At 28.4% G+C, this 18,348-nt stretch overlaps 3 protein-coding genes and 1 pseudogene across 3 annotated transcripts in view; 2 read left to right on the top strand and 2 right to left on the bottom strand.

Moving 5' to 3' along the window:
- The first annotated feature begins 3,039 nt into the window (after positions 1-3,039).
- On the top strand, positions 3,040-4,366 carry LOC113388133 (annotated as a pseudogene).
- A 645-nt stretch (positions 4,367-5,011) lies between these two features.
- Positions 5,012-11,721, bottom strand: LOC113388131 (radial spoke head 10 homolog B-like). The gene is made up of 13 exons (XM_026625535.1): positions 11,484-11,721; positions 11,144-11,244; positions 9,435-9,713; positions 9,248-9,371; positions 8,297-8,409; positions 8,123-8,236; positions 7,889-8,030; positions 7,596-7,811; positions 7,344-7,458; positions 7,190-7,273; positions 6,254-6,729; positions 5,933-6,172; positions 5,012-5,091 (listed from the first exon to the last, which is right to left on the bottom strand). Exons 1-13 carry the CDS (start codon positions 11,632-11,634, stop codon positions 5,012-5,014), a joined length of 2,235 nt encoding a protein of 744 aa, XP_026481320.1. The 5' UTR covers positions 11,635-11,721.
- A 1,318-nt stretch (positions 11,722-13,039) lies between these two features.
- On the bottom strand, positions 13,040-17,883 carry LOC113388130 (CDK5 and ABL1 enzyme substrate 1-like). Its single transcript, XM_026625534.1, has 8 exons — positions 17,396-17,883; positions 16,899-17,051; positions 16,208-16,375; positions 15,981-16,102; positions 15,495-15,625; positions 14,075-14,268; positions 13,797-14,001; positions 13,040-13,574 (listed from the first exon to the last, which is right to left on the bottom strand). The coding sequence occupies exons 1-8, from the start codon at positions 17,776-17,778 to the stop codon at positions 13,434-13,436; spliced, it is 1,497 nt and encodes a 498-aa protein (XP_026481319.1). The 5' UTR covers positions 17,779-17,883; the 3' UTR covers positions 13,040-13,433.
- LOC113388129 (CDK5 and ABL1 enzyme substrate 2-like) overlaps positions 17,777-18,348 on the top strand; it is a 6,139-nt gene continuing 5,567 nt past the window's right edge. Inside the window, exons 1-2 of the mRNA XM_026625533.1 lie at positions 17,777-17,782; positions 18,234-18,244. Coding sequence (XP_026481318.1) covers positions 17,777-17,782; positions 18,234-18,244 — 17 coding nt within the window. The remainder of the gene's footprint in view (positions 17,783-18,233; positions 18,245-18,348) is intronic.

Genomic DNA, 18,348 nt, shown 5'->3' with positions numbered 1-18,348 from the left:
TTAAAATCATAGATAAGTAAACATAACTAGATCGCTATCTGAGGCCATTTGACATTACCGCCATTTTAATATTTTTAGCGATCTAAAGGAGGCAGCACTTGTTTCAGTATATAAATCAACCGCTGGTATTATTCCTAGATATGGTTCGCATACGTAATTCAAAATAAGAAAACCTAAATAATTTCTTATATTGGAAATGAGAAAAAAAATATACGAAGTACAAAATATATTTTCAAATATATCACAAACTTTTTACATAACAATTAAATTTTTTATAAATGTAATAATCAATATATACACAATAATAAGTATTATAATTTTACATTTATAAATAACTAAAAAAAGTATTCACAATGGTATGATAAATTTACAAGGAACGATCAATATGATTTACTTAATGATCAATAATATATAACAGAGATTGTGTAGTTCGGAATAACAAATTCAGAAGGAATCACAAATAATGCAAAAATTTAAAAAGTTAAAAAGTACAAATACTTCATAAACAAAAAATCATAAGAACATAATAATAATATTATAAATAATATTTATATATATATAAATATATTGATATCAAAATTGAGAGTAAACTGAATTCCTAGGATTAAAATTCATTTACGAGACATTCTTCTTTATTAACTCTGCATTTAATAGTTATTTTGCTATCTAATCAATCATTAATAAAGCTGCATTTGACGAAATCTTTGAATAGATTTTATATGAATGTTTTTTTAAACATTACATTCAACCGTGTCATGATCATGATGAAAACGTTATCATCAAAATTGCCATAAAAGATCAAAAAGTATCAACATTGTGTTTACTATGAACAGAAAAAGTTTTATGCACGTGCAATTGTTCATCTACATCAACAATAAGAGATTTTAAATCAGAACTATTAACCCCACCTTCAGAAAAGTAAAAAGCAACTGGTTGCTTCCAACGATTCTTCACTCCTTTAATCATGAAAACAAGTGCATGATCCGGAAATAAACATTTTCTGCCATTTGCTAACTCTACAAAACCAACAATGTGATCCTTTTTACGATCATATGACAATTCTGAAGATAGTGATATTTCATCAAACATCAAAACACAGTATTTGCTACTCTCATACTTTTTATGAGAAATAGCTGAACTTAATTAAAAAGACACTCATTTATACCGCTATACAAAGGTATCTCTGAAAGCAACTTTCTCAATGTTTGAGGAGATGGCAAAATAAATATTTGTCTCCAAAAGTAGTAAGCCTTTGGAGACTTTTTATACAAACTTAAAGCAAGAATTTTGTCCTCGTCTGTGAATTTTTCTTCCTTTCGGTCTTTTAGTATGCTCTCTTAATTGAGACAATATAAAATTTCTTGCCCTTACATTTAGTGTTTCCGGAATATTTGAAAACTTTTCAGAACATTGTATACTTTGTTGCAATTTATCCCTTAAATTATTACATTGTTTGTTAATTCTTCTTATCTCCCAGAACAAAATTTTGGATGTATCATACATTTTACACACCTCCTGGTGTAAAGCAACGAAAAGAGTTAAAGCACTTCTACGTTTAATCAGTGAATACTGAAGCAATTTGCAGTTACCTCCTAGGACATCTATTAAATATAATAACATGTTGTAATATCACAATTGATTAATTAATTATTATTGCTGTAATTAATATAAAAAAATACCTTTCCGAAAACTGGTGTCAGAATAGGTGACTGTTTTAACCCGCACTTGACAATCTTAGGGGTACTGCAAAAATCTTTTCTGAGGTTTTAGGTCTCCATCTCCTAACTGAAAATATAAGATTAATTTGTCAGTAATTTTCTGCAAAAAGTATGTGTTCCATAAGTAAGTTCCATAATGCTCAAAGAAGCTAACAAAGGAAGCATATTAATGTATAAATTATTAAAAAAAAGGTTAAGTGAGCAACAATATCATGTAAAATTAATGTCTAAACAACTTGTATTTATCTACCTGAGATGGGATTAATATTCTTTGACAATCGGTATGTCTATGCTTTCACATTACATTTGTGAATCGACACACCAAGTTCTAAAATAATATAAGTTTTTTAAAATCTAACTATCAAATACATATAAATTTTATTATTATTCTTACGGAATCTATGTTTATCCAGGAGACAATTCTCTTCTAGGTAAGGATTCCCAACAAATCGGTAGGGCATTAATTTTCAAATTTGTCTTCGAACTTTTTGGCAAATTTTCAACCTTACAAACATTTGTAAAGTGCGCATCACAGACATAACAACGTTTGCCACAATATAATGGAGTTAAATCGTCCATTAAAGGATTATTCGTCCTCTGCACCCAAATTGAAAACATCTAAAACATTTTCATTATATTTTTATTATACAAATTATATATATAAACACAATACATCATTATATACATACCTGATCATTAGATGCCGGAAAGACATGCAACTTTATATTATTTCTGGAGTTACCACAATTTGGTTTACTGCACTTTGCCATATTAATTTGATAATAATTCCTTGAACACAATTAATTATAAACAAAATACTTCACAACGTAAATAAATGCTTCACTACGGCTTCACCGGCTTCACTATATAAGAAGGTAAAATGGCGATTAATTTCCGCTCAGCCATCTATTTTCTTTTCGATTAATGAGATTGAAACAAGTAGCGACATCTTTTTTTCGCTAAAAATATTAATCCTCGCCAAAACAGTGTAACGAGCATTTGTTCGGAGATAACTCCCCATGATTAAAATATTATACATGTGCTGCCCATCTATTTTTAATTTTGTATTTCAATCGAGGTAACGTCAAACCGCCAGACATAGCGATCTATTATACTTTTTATCTATGTGTTTATCTATGGACAGCACATTGCAGTGTGCAAACATGTTGGTACTCTCAATATTTAAAGTGCCTAACTTCACATACTACATTTTGTACAAAATATTTGAAAAAAAAAACTACATTTATATATGTGCACTATGTAACAGAACTGTCAAAAAATAGTTATATATTTCTTTAAATTGATAAATTTCATAAAAAAGATGTCTATTAAACAAAGTGCTGAAAAAGCATTGTCGATGCTTGGAATTTACCTCGAGTGTCTTTAGCAATTTAAGAGATAATCCTGGAACCAGAAGACAGGTTAGCTTATTTAATTTCTTCCTTTCTATTCTATCATTTTTAAATAATTAAATTCATATAATTTTCATTTAGAAACGACGTGGTCGCGCTCAACACGGTGGTGACAAGCATGGAGCAGGAAATAAAGGTTCCGGCCAGCACCAGAATTACATGAGATTAGGTTATGAAACTGGAAACAATCCATTCTATTTGAGAGTATCACAGGAACCATACTATCGGGGACACCAGTAATATATGACATTATCTTAATTACGTTAGAAATATAGTGATCAACTGTTTATCATGCTATAAAGTCTGACTTCAACTTCCATTGAAATCAAATGGTGATATGAAGGCAGGAATCGAGAAGAAATTACATTATTTCTTATGATACATTACATTCTTATCACAACTATTCTTGTGACATATGTACATGCTACAATAACATAATTTTTATTACTTTCAACTTCAAGTAAATATTATTTCCTAGAATATTTAAAAAAATATATTCTTTTTGTTGTTAATTATTTGATAAAAGATAACAGTTCATCATTTTAATATAGTTTTACATAACATCATATACATACTCTTCTGCCTTTATATACATTAATTCTTGTATTTTCAGTCTTCGCCGGCAATATCCTCCTCTCTCGCTGCTGCAACTACAAACGATGATTGATACAAATCGTATAGACACAAGTAAACCCATTGACTTAGCTGCATTAATTAGAACAGGATTATATCATATTGCTCCTTCTGATAATCATTTTGGAGTAAATTTAACTGATGAAGGTGCTGATCTTTTAAATGTAAAATAAATATTGAAGTACAGTGGGCTACTGAAAATGTCATTGCTGCAATTGAGCGTAATGGAGGTGTGATCACAACTGCTTATTTGATCCCCATTGCTTATATTCTATAATGAACCCTGAAAAGTTTTTCAAGAAAGGTGTTCCAATACCTAAAAGAATGCTGCCACCTCAGAATGCAATAGATTTCTATACATCTGCCAAAAATCGTGGTTACTTGGCAGATCCTGATGAAATAAGTAAAGAGAGGTTAGTGTTAGCCCAAAAGTATGGATATACTCTTCCAAAAATAGAAGATGATCCTGAATATGAAATGTTGACTATGAAAAGATCCTAGACAGATTTTCTATGGGTTGCATCCTGGTTGGGTGATAATTTACAAGATAAATGTATCTTAAAACCTAAAGATGAATATTTGGAAGAATATTATAAATCTTAAACTTGTAATGTGGATAGTTAGTAATATATTATAGTTAATTACTTTAGTTACAATGTTGTTTACCAAATACTAATTTATTTTCCCTTCTTCACTTTCTTTTCCTTAACAGTTTCTCAATAATTTTAACTAAATTTTCTAATTCTGCAATTCTTGCATTCTCGAGTTCTTTCCATTTATCATAATCTTCATTATAAAATATTCTATCTGTGCAAATGATGATAATTTCGTAGAATTCCAAAAAATTGATTTCATAATCGATATTCACAATTTCATCCTTGCAGATAATAGTTGGGCAAATTTCTGCACAGCAAATTAAAAGATCTTTCATATTCAAATCTTTTAGCAATTTTAAGTCAATCAGATCCAAGTTGCATAAAGGACCTTGATCGGTACTTTCTACACTGTTTTCCAAAATTGAATCAGGAGGTTCTGGAAAGATAGTGTCACTAATAATGATGGTTTGTGATGGAAAAATGAATATATATATATACATTATTTTAGTAAGTTATATATAACTTACTAGGATAGTAAATAACATCATCTCCCAAAATTCCTTGATAACCGAATTGGACTTGTTCACAACTTATTTTATTGATTCTTCTTCAATGCCTTGTTTCTGAATCGTGTAAATTAGATTTCTTATTGTCAGGGGTTCTCCAAGTCTTTATACATAGAATACATAGTGTGCAATGGAACTCTGTTTCGAAATTCCAACAAAGCATATCCTAAAATAAATGAAGCATTAGCAGATCAAAAAGTTGAGGTATCCCTTTGAATATGTGAAGTATCTATCACATGAAACTTTTAATTTGTGAAAAACATTGATATGAACGAATTATAAACTAGTGGGTGCATGGCATCGTGTCTTAAGGCAATTGCTGGAACTTCCCATACCGTAATTGAAAATCTTGGTACAGAACTCAAAAAAATTAACACAAAATGTGTACACATTACTAAAATCTCTATAAAATATCTGATAATTTGATGTACATATGTCCAATAAACATTTTTGACCGCAAAATGACATTTTTTTAACTTATTTATTGAGAGTCCATAACCGCTGGACCTGCCTTCCTAAAAATTCAATCGGTTGTTCATTTTGTCAATACAAGTAAAATGTTTTTTGAATTATTAAAATCTGTTCTCTTAAAAACTGAGTTACCATTTTTGGCACTTTTTGCCCCGTATCTTCGGAAGGGCTAGACCTGCCTTCGCCAAAAACTAATCAGCACGTCTCCTTATCAATACGAATCGAATGTTTTTTAAATTATTCAAATTGGTTGATCGGTGTTCCCGAAATCGTCGTCAAAAATTTGTATCCGCACAGACATGCATCCATTTTTTCTAAGGTATGCCAAAATATTTAGAAACTTTTGAAACAAAGATATATAAAAATTTTCATTTTCGATTTTTTGCGATTACTATAACTTAAAGTGTGATAAGAATAGAATGTATTAAATACATCTAAAAAGCTCTTATAATAACTAATAATTATATAAACATTATATTTATATTATTAATATGCCTAAGCAATTTTATAATACTATCCAAATGTAAGATAAATACCATTTCTATTTTCAATAGCCGGAGCTACATCATCCATTAGAAATGTATCGAAAGCAACTGCTAAAACTCCTTCCTTATAATTATGTATGTTCATATATTTTCCATACAAACACCAACTTGCTTCCAATAAGCAATGCAAGAATTGGAAGAATTGCAGTTTTTCAAATGGGTTATGATCAGAAAGTAAACAACTGGATACATTGATTGAGAGATCACGATCTAATTGAATAAGATTGATACCTAGAAAATAAGTATTTAAATCATTCACAATTATACTGGTAACTACATATAGTATCTAATAGCAAATTTTTAAGTTTGTACCTCTCTTCGAAAGCCCACAATCTCTAAACAGTTGCCATAAAAATAGTCTCACTAGAACTGGCTCCGAGTTTAGAGGTAATTTGTCATTTATCCCAAGAGAAGCATAGAAATTATAAACTTTGCGCAATAGATGCATATGGTATATTATCATATTTCTCAAGTTGCATTCTTCAGACTCCCTCACAGCCGATGTGCAAAATCTATCTGCACACGATGAAGCAATTGTTTCTAAGTTATCTTTGTTTAATTTAGCAGTTATTTCGGGCGACTTCTGTATGCAATCTCCAATTTTTAAATTGAATATATTAGAATGGCTATCATAAAAAGGTGCGGTATGAAATGAGGTTGTGGGGCTATAATCCAGATTTACTATTCTGTTTGATTTAAATTTGCTTTGCTCTGGTGTGTTGTGCATTAAACGATTTAAGTGATATTCTAAGATGATATAATGGTCGGGCAAATAAAATGGCAAAGATCTGGAAAAAAAATGATAATAAGTAGTGAAAAAAATTGCATAAGAAAAATATAAGTTTATAAAATGTTTGTATATTGATTCGAATCTATACAGAAGAGTATACAAAAAATTAAGCTTATTTGTATGAGAGATGTTGATTTCATAGATTTTCACATAATATTCTTTAATTAAGGTACAACACATCAAATTTGATTTTATGAAAATTTTGCAAAATACTACATAGAAAAGTGTTCTTTGTTTAAGAATAAAATTTAATTAGAAGTGAAAAATAAGATTTAAATTAAATTTTTTATTCGTACACAAAAAGACAATTCTCTCATTATTTTAAATAATTTTCATAAAAACATTTATTTGAGCTTTATAAATATAAGTAGGGAGTATAAACAAAATATTCTGTGGTAATTTCAATAGATCATAAAAAACATGATAATTTATAATTTATAATTTCATATAAAAACTACCTTGGTTTGAATTCATTATCGGAATACGAGGTTCTATTATAAAGTAATTGCTTTTCAACTTCTTGAATCATAGCTCTTTCTATTCTGCAAATCAAAGTCAAAGTAATAAGAAGTTTACATTTGAATGTTTACGAATATAAATTTGTTTACTTACTTTGAATAATCTGAATGCAGTAGTTTCTTTGAAAGAGACTTTTTAGGTTTTTGATTTTGACCTTTTGCTTTACTTTTTGTCGAAGGAGAAGACTGTCTTGATTTCGTTTTTGAAGCTTGAAGTTAGATTTAGAAAAAACTTATATTAACCTGCACACTATTTACATCACTTATAAGAAGTGCATATACCAATATATATATATATATATATATATATATATATATATATATATATATATATATATATATTTACGTTTTGTAATAACTTTCTTCTTCAAACGATTATCATTTTCAGATATATCTTCATTTACATTCTTAGAGCCTTTGATCATTGCAGGGCGATTTTTATAATATAATTGTTCTGATTTTATGATCAAACCATTTTTGCAGACAATGAGACCAGTTCCATGTTTGATATCATCATGCCAACTTCCGTCATATAGACATCCATTAATCAAAGTTAAAGTTCCTAAATATATATAATCTCAAATTTAATCAACTATGTCCAAATTTGTTGTAATAACTTAATAACATAATATTAAATACCAAATCCATGTCGAAGATTTTCTTTCCAATTACCATAGTATAAATTTTGATTAAAGAAGCATATTTCAGGATATAAATAGGCTTCCCATATGTACTCGCCATAGCCATGCCTCAATCCATTTTTCCAATTTCCTATATATACCTAGATAACGAATATATAAAATATTTATTTGTCATGTTTATGAAATTAAGTATAATATTCTTTAAAATAATGAACATAATTATAATTCTTACATCATTATTCTCCCAGACCATAGTTCCATTTCCATCTCTGATGCCGTTAATAAAATCTCCAGCATAAACTGAATTTGGATCATAATATCTTATCCCTTTGCCAGTGCGTACACTCTACAAATACAAGGTTGCTTTAGATATAATTAAATCAACAATATTTTCACAGTCAAGTACATTTTCAAATGTTCCCTCATACAATTGACTTCCTTGTTTCAAATTGCCTTTTCCTACTAGTTTACCTAGATTCCAAGTTCCCGACATATATATTCTTGGTAGATCTGGTTCAGCTGAAGGAAATCATATGCTGAGATAGAATATAGCAAAGAATTTAAATTTCATAAGTTAAACGATTAAGTCAACTTCAATTCATAAAAAATTAATTAAAAATATATAATATTATATTGCACACAACATATATCTTTAATAAAATATTTATTATAATAAATATATTTTATTAAAAATAAAGTAAACCACAAAACGTAACTAAAACGTTAATATAACGTCGAACATAACGGTTACGTAACCTAGAAGGCACGCAGACTTTTCTATTTCCGCCTCAAAAACGTAACGGGCTGTTATATAATTCTTATAAGACAATGTCCTTCATTTTAAATTCTATTGATTGAGTTTTGTTTATTTACTTTTCTGTGAACATATAAGTTACAGTTTTTATAATAATCTATTTGAAAATATTCAATTTTTCGAATATTTCATTACGGTACTGAAAGTTTCAGCAATTTACCTTAAGGCCATACACCACTAGATCTTTTTTTTTTAATCAACCGATTTCAATTGAATAAAAAAATATCAAAAACGTTGAGAAAACACAACTAAGGTCAGGATGTTTTGCTTAAAAAAATATCATCATCATAATTATTTTGTTCAACGTTTTACGTATTCAGTCTTTGCGGCGATAGTACTCTTAAGTATACATTATAATAAACACAATAAATTGCACGCAATATAAACGAATATTTCAAGATTTGCAACATTAAAAATTGTTTGATATAAAAAATGCAGTATTTATAAAGATAGGCTAAAATTAAAACGTTTAAATCTTTTCTCTTATACCGTTTCCGCTAAAAATTATATAAGTAGTAATTAATTACTTATAAAAAGGTTTACCAGGTGGTCCCACAAAAAATCCACTTCCGTGCCGAAAACCCTGGTAAACTTGACCTTCGTAATAAGACATATCAGACCAAGTGTACGATCCAAAGCCGTGTGGAAGATTGTCAAAAAATTCTCCCTAAAATAAATCTTAAGTCGCAATAATGAAATTACGCAATTGATGTATTCTATTTAAAATTACTTGATATATTGTTCCATTGCTCCATCTGTACAATCCTTTGCCTTCCATACCCTTTCTGGAAACTCGTCCAATATACATACCACCATTTTTGAAAGTGATCGTACAATCTTCATCTGAAATAACAGGTTTCCAATCGGGTAAAGGTTCTAAAGAAGACATATGAGATTGGTCAAGAGAATCCGGAAACACGTGTTGTGGTGCATCATTTTGATTAGAGCCTTTTAAATCGTTATTTAGCGGCTCTTCGATCAAAGTTTCCAGCGGAGAGGTAACATCTTCCTTTGAAAAAAATTATAGAAGGTGCGATTAAAAAATTTTATCGCTCATTTTATGTGATAATACAAATTAGTTGAAAGTTAGTTTAGTGATAATATAATACAACTAGTTGAAAGTGGCATTTAACCTTAAGGCAAGTTGTATGAACTTGCCGAAATGTGTAAGAATTGACTTAATCAATCGGAATTAAAATTTAGAAAGTTAGAAAAAATTTTCAACAGTTTATTTCAAAAATAAAGTTATCGCTTTTAATTAAATCTAAACATTGCGATTTCGAATAGAATTTTCTCAAACACATTTAAATTAACTGTAATTATATTAATTATATTGCACAGATATGTGCTTGTATGCCCTAAAATTGTAGCTTATTATTTTAAATTTTATTGAATTGATAATGTTTGACTCATCACATCACAAAAGCAACTTTCGACACAAATTTTGATTATAATATTTTCTCAAACTTTGATAAATTTCTAACATTAAACTATTTTATAATAGGCTGTAACATTTTAGCATGTTTTATAAGACCATGATATGTATTGCCAAAATAAGATTCATAAAAATCGGCAAAGAAAATTTTTCGACAGTTTATTTCAAGAAAACGACTCGGTAGATTTTTACCTAAAACTAATCAGTATCATTCCCAACTAATAGCTTTCGAAACGTTTTTAATTTTTGAAATCGATTCAGAATTGAGAGCTAAAACTGGACGAAACATTTTTCACTTTTCTGCTATTGACAAAGAAACGGCTCAGCCGATCGTTGCACAAAACTGATAAAAGATAATCCACATCGAAATGCATCGATTGGCTTTTAAATTTTTGTTTTTAAGTAAACGTCGATGAAAGTTCTAATGACAAACGCCAAAAAACGATATTAATTTTTGCATACTTTGACGAATTTTTAAAATTAAACGACTTGTCGTAGGGCCGTCTAACATCAAAAACAAATTCAAAAAATACTTCATTCCAAGAAAACGGCTCGGCCGATCTTTACCAAAAAACTAATCAGCACGATTCCCAACCCAAATCTTTCGAACGGTGTTGAATTTTCAAAATCGATTCAGAATGCGGGCTAAAACGTAGACGAAATTTTTTTCACTTTTCTGCTATTTACAAAATATAAACAGCTTGGCTGATCGTAGCGCAAAATTGATAAACGCTAGTCCTCATCGAGATACATCGAATGGCTTTTAAATTTTTGAAATCGGTCCAGCCGTTTTTGAAAAAACGTCGATTTACGGCAAAAAATCTGCTCACATACACAAATATTTTTTCCAAATTTGGTTTCTTCGATTCAGAATGGCTTGAAACGTCGAGAAAACATAAAATTAGCAATTCGGCTTTTTTGATAAAAACAAACTTCTTCTTCAGGAAGTTAATAAATAACAAACAATTTATATTATAGATAATAAAAAAAAACTTATATCTTACCAAGTTTTGAGACAATATTTCCCTTTCAGTTCTCAAAATTTCAGAGCTGGTTTGGTAAGAAGACAAACTCGTCCGTTTGGAATCTTTTTTATTTTTTACTTCTAAAAGATAAACATGAATATATTATATATTTCAGCAGATAATATATAATAAAATAGCATTTACTTACTGATAGAAAAAATGAAACGTATTAAATAATACCATTACTCTGCTTTCATATTAAGAAATTCATAATGATCCATACAATTAATTTATTTTATCAGATAATTAATATTATATAACATATATTTACTAATCCCAGATAATATAATTATAATAGATATTTATTACAGCCACATACCCTTCTTTTTTAATGATGATCTTCTGCTGCCTGCTGAAGTTTTAGATCCATTCTGACCACTTTCTCGACTCGATGAAAGAGAAGAACTCTTAACACTTGTGTCACAATAATTTGGAATTGGCTCAGGTTTCTTGAACTGTAATTTTATCATTTATCTAAATTATTCAATATGATAAGTTTATATAAAAAACGATAAAATATATTTCTAAAAACAATCTTGGGCAAGCTATATCTAGTTCTGGGCAGATTTATGCGAGATGTTCTACATTTTGAGTAAATTTGCACTGATTGTAGTAGATTTACATTCATTGTAGAGTATAGATATAAATTTAAATATATACTTATCTCTCACTACTTAAAAATATAAAAACAGTTCCAGTTAAATATACACACTGCTTGTAAACTTGTAGCATTTCTAAAGTTTCTGCTTTTAGGGATAATTTAGAAAGTATTTATTAATTTTTGCTCTAATGAACGTTGACCACCTTCCTCAACCCAAAAAAGTTTGAAAAATATTGTTAATTTGAGCTATAAATGCATAAATGATTTACAATAAGGTTTTACTTACATATTTTACAGCAGATTTTTCATCCCATGTATCCACGATTACTTCTAGTAAATCATTATACATTGAGAGTATTAACTCATCATCAATACTAGGCTTTCTTCTTTCTTCTGCTAAATTGCTATCAGGAATGACATGAAAATCAACAGTGCTCTTTCGAAAGAAATCACTGTCACTTTTGTGTAAAGAAGCATGTGATAAACCTCGCACTTTTAGTAAATGGTTTTGATAAAACATATTTACGCGTGAAAAAGATTGGGCAGAATGTTCAGAACTCATTTTATCAAAAAATAGGTTTAATATGTAAAATCGAAAAGATAGTGTTTTGTTTGAAATATCTTTATTATCTAAAAACAAATACTTTATAAGTTCATGATCTTTTAACTTTTCTGAGTACAAATATTTCTAAATATTTAGACATTAGACTAGAGTCGATATTTTTGAAATAAATATTTTCCAAAAAACAAATGCTTCAAATGTAAAACTATTGGGACATCAACTTCATTTTATCAATTCCACCAAATAGTATTTCAAAAAAATCTTTCAATATAAGTATATACGAGAGATTTTCGAAATAATATTATGAAAATTATGGATGTTCGGGAAATAGATTACCATGTATACATTTTCTTTTTGTATGTGATACATTACATATGGAACCGTGAAAACATGAGTTCATTTATTTATTTTTTTAAAAGTAATTAATTTTAGTTCAATTATTCAACGTGTTAAAAACTTTAATTTTCTATAATGTGCAAATAAGTATATATTAACAATATATTTAGAATTTACAAAAAATGATGTTTACAGTGCAAAATCACAATAAAAATCATAAAAAAGAAGTATACTGTGAGTTCTTTCAATATAGAATGCAAATGAAAGTTCTTTAAACAAAATTAGGCTTTGCTTTGATAAAAAATCACCAAATAAAACAAACAAAGACAAAACGCAAGCCAGAATTGTATTTTGTTTTTAAAATTTAAAGCGCTTCTAACAACATTCTTCCCTTATCCTTTTCTTGGTCATATCAACAAATAGGTTAGACCAACTTGAGATTCTTATGGAAAAAATCACTGTACAATGTTTTGCAGATAATACATCATAAAGATATCAAATCACTTTGATATATCTTCATCGATATCTTTATCAATATGCAGGGTGAGACTGTGATTTCATCTTCCTGACAACTTGCTATTTAAGTCAGTTAAAAGATCTTCATTCATTCAATACAAATCGCAGTATTGTGATGCAATTGCAATTTCATCTGGGTAAGGTGCATAGATCAATATGCAACAAAAGTAGTCAGAACAATATTCAAACTCTTTACATTCTCATCAAACCAAGTTATCTTTAATTATCTTTAGCCAGTCATAAATATTTTTAAATCAAGATTCATGTAGCAATCTTTGATAATGAGGGAAAATTTCACTTGTTGGCACATGCAAACTAAATTCCAGTGCTACTAGTACTGCAAACTCAGATGCAATCAGGTCTTTATGATTTAAGCGAAATATATTTTCAGTTTTCTGAAAAATATTGACCTTTATGTAAATAATTCTTTACAATAATTTTATATGATAAAAAATTTGAATATATCATATCCAGTATCATCTAATACCAGTTTAAATGACCAATTTCTTTGTGAATATTCACCATTAAATGATGGAATATCAAAATTATGAGCCAAACAATTATTTATTATTTTTAAAATCTGAACAATTTGTAATAAAGAAACTATAAGTACATACCTCAATAATGTCCTTTAATGCTTCTCCTTTCACATCATTTAATTTTGCTGATAACAGCATACAAGCACCAGCACAGAGTTTCCTGTTATCCTTCGTTATTAAGTTGGACAGTATTAATTTTTCAAAATAGACAAATGCTTGAGCTACGGTGAGTAGATCAACGCCACTTTCATTGCGAGCTATAACTCTCATTTCTCTTTTAATACTGAAAATTGAATTGCAAAATAGTTATAAAATTAAAGTATTTTAGTGATAATTATTATAGACTTTTATTATACCTTCTTAACTTGCTTAAAGTTAGTTGAATATGAGGAAATTTTTCTCGAAATTTATCATTTAATTCCTTTTTTAAATCAGATGGTCTAACATAATCAATCACAGATGTAATATAAGAAGTGAATGTTAGAAGAGTTCTGTGTTTTCCAGCTATTAGTTCAGGATCATCCAATAAGTTAGGTGAGTAATGCAACTTCTAAAAATGTATTATATAAAATTACAAGTAAAAATTTAACCCTTAATGAAGTTCAAAAAAGATACAAAAAATTTACATTTTTATTTCATTAAATGTATAAATATATACATAAAACTAGTTGGTATTAGCATTTTGCCTTGAAGCAATAAGTTACAAGAACTTTCCTATATGTGTAAATAATCGAATTAATCAATAAAAAATAAATTAATGTATGAGTGATCAAAAGTATTCTGAGTGGATTTATTACACATAATTGAAATCGAATGAACAAGTTAACTTGAAGTATTTTTTAAAAGCAAATTTTCAAAAGTCAATAATGTTTATAATTGAACCAGTTTCCATAAGACTTTAATGATTTAGTATGTTCATTAAGACCAAGTACTCTATCGTTATACCAAGTGAATCATCCAATTTTAATTGTTACAAAAAACGACTCATTTTCTCAAACTTTGATGAATTTTTAAAATGAACCTACTTGTTGTAAGGCCGTAATATTTCAGTAAGTTCTATAAGGCAATGATATATATATATAATATATATATATATATATATATATATATATATCGCCAAAAAAAGTTCCATAAAAATCGCCTTAATTTTTTTCTCAACAGTTAATTACAAGAAAAGATACTACTGCTCGGTAGGTTTTGCACCTAAAACTAATCAGTATCATTCCCAACCAAAATATTTTTCGAACAATATTTTATTTTTATAAATCGATTCCGTAGTTTAACACTTTTACCAAGAAACGGCCAAACGTTCCAAATTACAAAGAAACGGCTCGGCAGATCGTCGCACAAAACTGACAAACGATAATCCTCATCGAGATACATCAAATGGCTTTTAAATTTCTAAAATCGGTTCAGGCGTTTTTGAGCAAACGTCGATGAAAGGTCTAATTTTGACAAACGCCAAAAAAGGATACTAATTTTTGCAAACTTTGAGGATTTTTAAAAATCAAACGGCTTGTCGTAGGGCCGTAATATTTTAGTATGATCTATAAGACTATGGTCTCTACCGTCAAAAAAAAAAAATTTATAAAAATCGTCGAAAAATTTTTTTTAATACTTTATTACAAGAAAACGACCGGGCCAATCTTTACTAAAAACTAATCAGGTCAATTCCCAGACACACACACACACACACACAAACTTGCCGAAGATTGTGAGATTTTCACTACTTACTAGTGGCAAAATAATTATAATAAAAAATAAAAGTATATATACCGTAGTAGATTGCACAACTGGTTGTGGATCTTCCCACTCTACTTTACTATCTCCGATATGTGAAGCACTATGATTTAAGACAGGAGGCGGAGAAGCTTGACTTCTCAAATTTAGCTCATGTGTTATAAAACCTGAAAAGAAAAAATATATTTATAAAGACAGATATGCTATTACCTTCCTTCAAACAATGTTCATGTATCACACCTTGATCCTTGATGGCATTTCGGAATAGAATTTCTTACACCATCAAACTGTATCACACCCACAGGCTGTTCCTAGCAGTTTTGTGGGTACCAATAATTTTCCATATGACATTTCCTAAATAATTTAATTTTAGACTATTAATAAATTTTGAAGAAAATATATAAAACATAAATTTTGTTTAAGAGCATTTTTAAGTTAAATATTAAGCAGCATCACTGAAATGTAAGTATTTAAGACAAACTCTTACAGTATTAAACAAAAAGTATTAAATTTAATACCTGCCCATTTTCACCTTCTCTATACCCAACAAATCAAAAGGATCCAAAGAAACGTCATTAATGCTTGACAAAGGTCTCGTACCTGAAGTATTGCGACGTCTGCCTCCTTCTCTACGAATTTCAGGCCTTAAATATTTATATTCATAAGTACATAATAGTTGATATATTAAAATTTATAGTACAAAGTTTACAAATATTTTATATCAAATTTAAAAAAAATATATGTTTCACCTTCCATTCCTTGCACCTTTATAATATGGCAGAGCAGAAAATATCATAAATGGTATTTTATTTTGTGTGAGAACAAAAACCATACGTCCTTCTCTAAATCTATGAGATTCATCAGCTTGTAAATCTGACTTCTTAGGCTTTGCTTCCAATAGAATATTTCTAGCTCGACTAAAATGCATAATTCATAATTTCAAATGAATAAGCATAAATCAAATTATAATTAATAAATAAATTAAATATACATTTTTTCATTTGAATTCATTTTAATTGCAGTTTAAACCACCTGACCAGTCAAAAAATGGTATTATGATAATTGTGTGATCTCTTTGTTTTATCAAAAAATGTAATCAGATTTCCATTGCCCATATTTATTTAAGAAAAGATAAGAAGTTATCTTGGAATGATTTTACATGAAAGAAAACTATTTACAAATAAGTGAGGGTTTACTAAATAGTCAGGTAATAATGCAGAATTTGACTTAAAAGTATTGTAACAAATATTATGCATTATTATTCAGTAATCCATTATTATCAAGATGTAGTTTAATGCTGTTATATAATATATATAATTGCTTACATTATAATTTGAAAAATAGAGACAAAAATTATTATAATAAATTATAATGAATATACCTTACAATAAAAGAAAAACAATTCTAGTTATTGTCAAATAATTAGAAATGTACATTTACACACCATGACTTAAACTCTCTGTACTACTATTTGGCAAACCACGTTCAATTCTGTTGCATGGGCATTCTTCCTGTAATATTTGCGAGAAACTTCCAGTATTCCTTCTTGAATTAGATGTAAGTATATGCTTACGCTCTGAAACACTGCTGGTTCTAGATAATAATTAAAATGCAACTTGTTAAAAAACTATACAAGACATAATTATCATTATATATTAAAATATTTGAAGAAATTTATAACATTTATAATCAATTAAGTAAAATTTTAGTAAAACATTGATATATTACCAAATGTGGCATATATAAGTGAGATTCACAATGCATTATCGTTGTGATTTTTCTCACAAAAGAATAATACACAAATTTGATTAAAGCTATATAAATTTGGAAAATTTTGCTGGTTTGTCAAATATTATATAAAAAAGCATACTTTATAATAATTTAAGACTATCCATAGATATGAAAAAATAGGTAATAGTTATATTAAAGCAAAATACCTATCCCTGGCTGGAGTAGAGCAAGCAATTGATTTATCTAGCAAAGGTAATTTAGACGAAACTAAACCGCTTTCAGAATCAGAACTGTAGGAACTCCTTCTGTCCAGATTTTTCCTATGTTTAGTGTTAATTTTTGGACTATGTTTCCTTACACAATATGAATCATTGTTTTCATTATCACTCGTGGTATTATTCCATTCAATATTTTTGTCCAACTGTTTGTTATTTTCTGTGTCTTCCGAATTAACATTTTTTGCAGCCAAATATTGACACTTTTTACCCAAGCTTGTGTCACGATAAGTTCCATCTAATGATATATTAGATAAAAAGGATTTTGCTGCAATACGCCTTCTAAAATGAGCTTTCTTATAAGAGCAGGCCATGTTAGTATATTTATTATATAACTTATGAAATTATAAGATTCATTTTGTTTTCTTATATATGTTATTTATATAACATATCATTTTAAATTTATACATTTAATTTTATACGCGAGTTGCACATTTTCTTACAAGTCGTTTCTTTGGTATTGCTTTTTTGACGTCTGTCACATTAGTTAGACGTATATCTCGTAAACTACTTACTCAATATTTTTTACACAAGCATATTTTTAACCTCACATTAGAAAATCGCGATCAAAGAACGAAACCAGTGGTGCGTGGCATTGTGCCTTAAGGAAAATTGGTGGAACTTTTCGTACCAAAAACTAAATTAGTAAAAAAACTTTGCAAAACTTTTAAAAAAATAGATTTTTGAGAAATTTTGAAATTTTGGAAAAATTTGATTTTTATATATTTTTCTTTTTTTTGTATTTTGTAAGTTTTGAACATTTTTTTAGGCAATCGCACTGCATAGCTGATTTGGATGCGTAGTCGTCTAACGTGTAAACATTAGTACGGAACCCATATAAATGTACACAAAATTTGTACTTATTATTATAATCGTTATAGATA

Source organism: Ctenocephalides felis, unplaced genomic scaffold, assembly GCF_003426905.1.
Source record: "Ctenocephalides felis isolate EL2017-DRISC unplaced genomic scaffold, ASM342690v1 CF-g0.4_SCAFFOLD_03572, whole genome shotgun sequence".
Classification (NCBI taxonomy): domain Eukaryota; kingdom Metazoa; phylum Arthropoda; class Insecta; order Siphonaptera; family Pulicidae; genus Ctenocephalides; species Ctenocephalides felis.
The sequence above is the reverse complement of the archived record's forward strand: the minus strand, read 5'-3'. Positions and strand labels throughout refer to the sequence as shown.

Bases quoted from the DNA above. Each gene is read 5' to 3' on its own strand.
- LOC113388131 (XM_026625535.1), bottom strand. From the start codon at position 11,634: ATGATAAAATTACAGTTCAAGAAACCTGAGCCAATTCCAAATTATTGT. The intron at 9,714-11,143 runs GTAAGATATAAG...TTTTTTTCAAAG, and splicing joins AAATATTGTCTCAAAACTTG to GAAGATGTTACCTCTCCGCT. The intron at 7,274-7,343 runs GTAAGTAAACAA...TTTGATTTGCAG, and splicing joins CTGCATTCAGATTATTCAAA to AATAGAAAGAGCTATGATTC.
- LOC113388130 (XM_026625534.1), bottom strand. From the start codon at position 17,778: ATGGCCTGCTCTTATAAGAAAGCTCATTTTAGAAGGCGTATTGCAGCA. The intron at 15,626-15,980 runs GCAGGTATTAAA...TTTTCTTTTCAG, and splicing joins TATAGAGAAGGTGAAAATGG to GTTTTATAACACATGAGCTA. The intron at 14,269-15,494 runs GTATATATACTT...ATACATTTTTAG, and splicing joins CAGTTGTGCAATCTACTACG to AAGTTGCATTACTCACCTAA.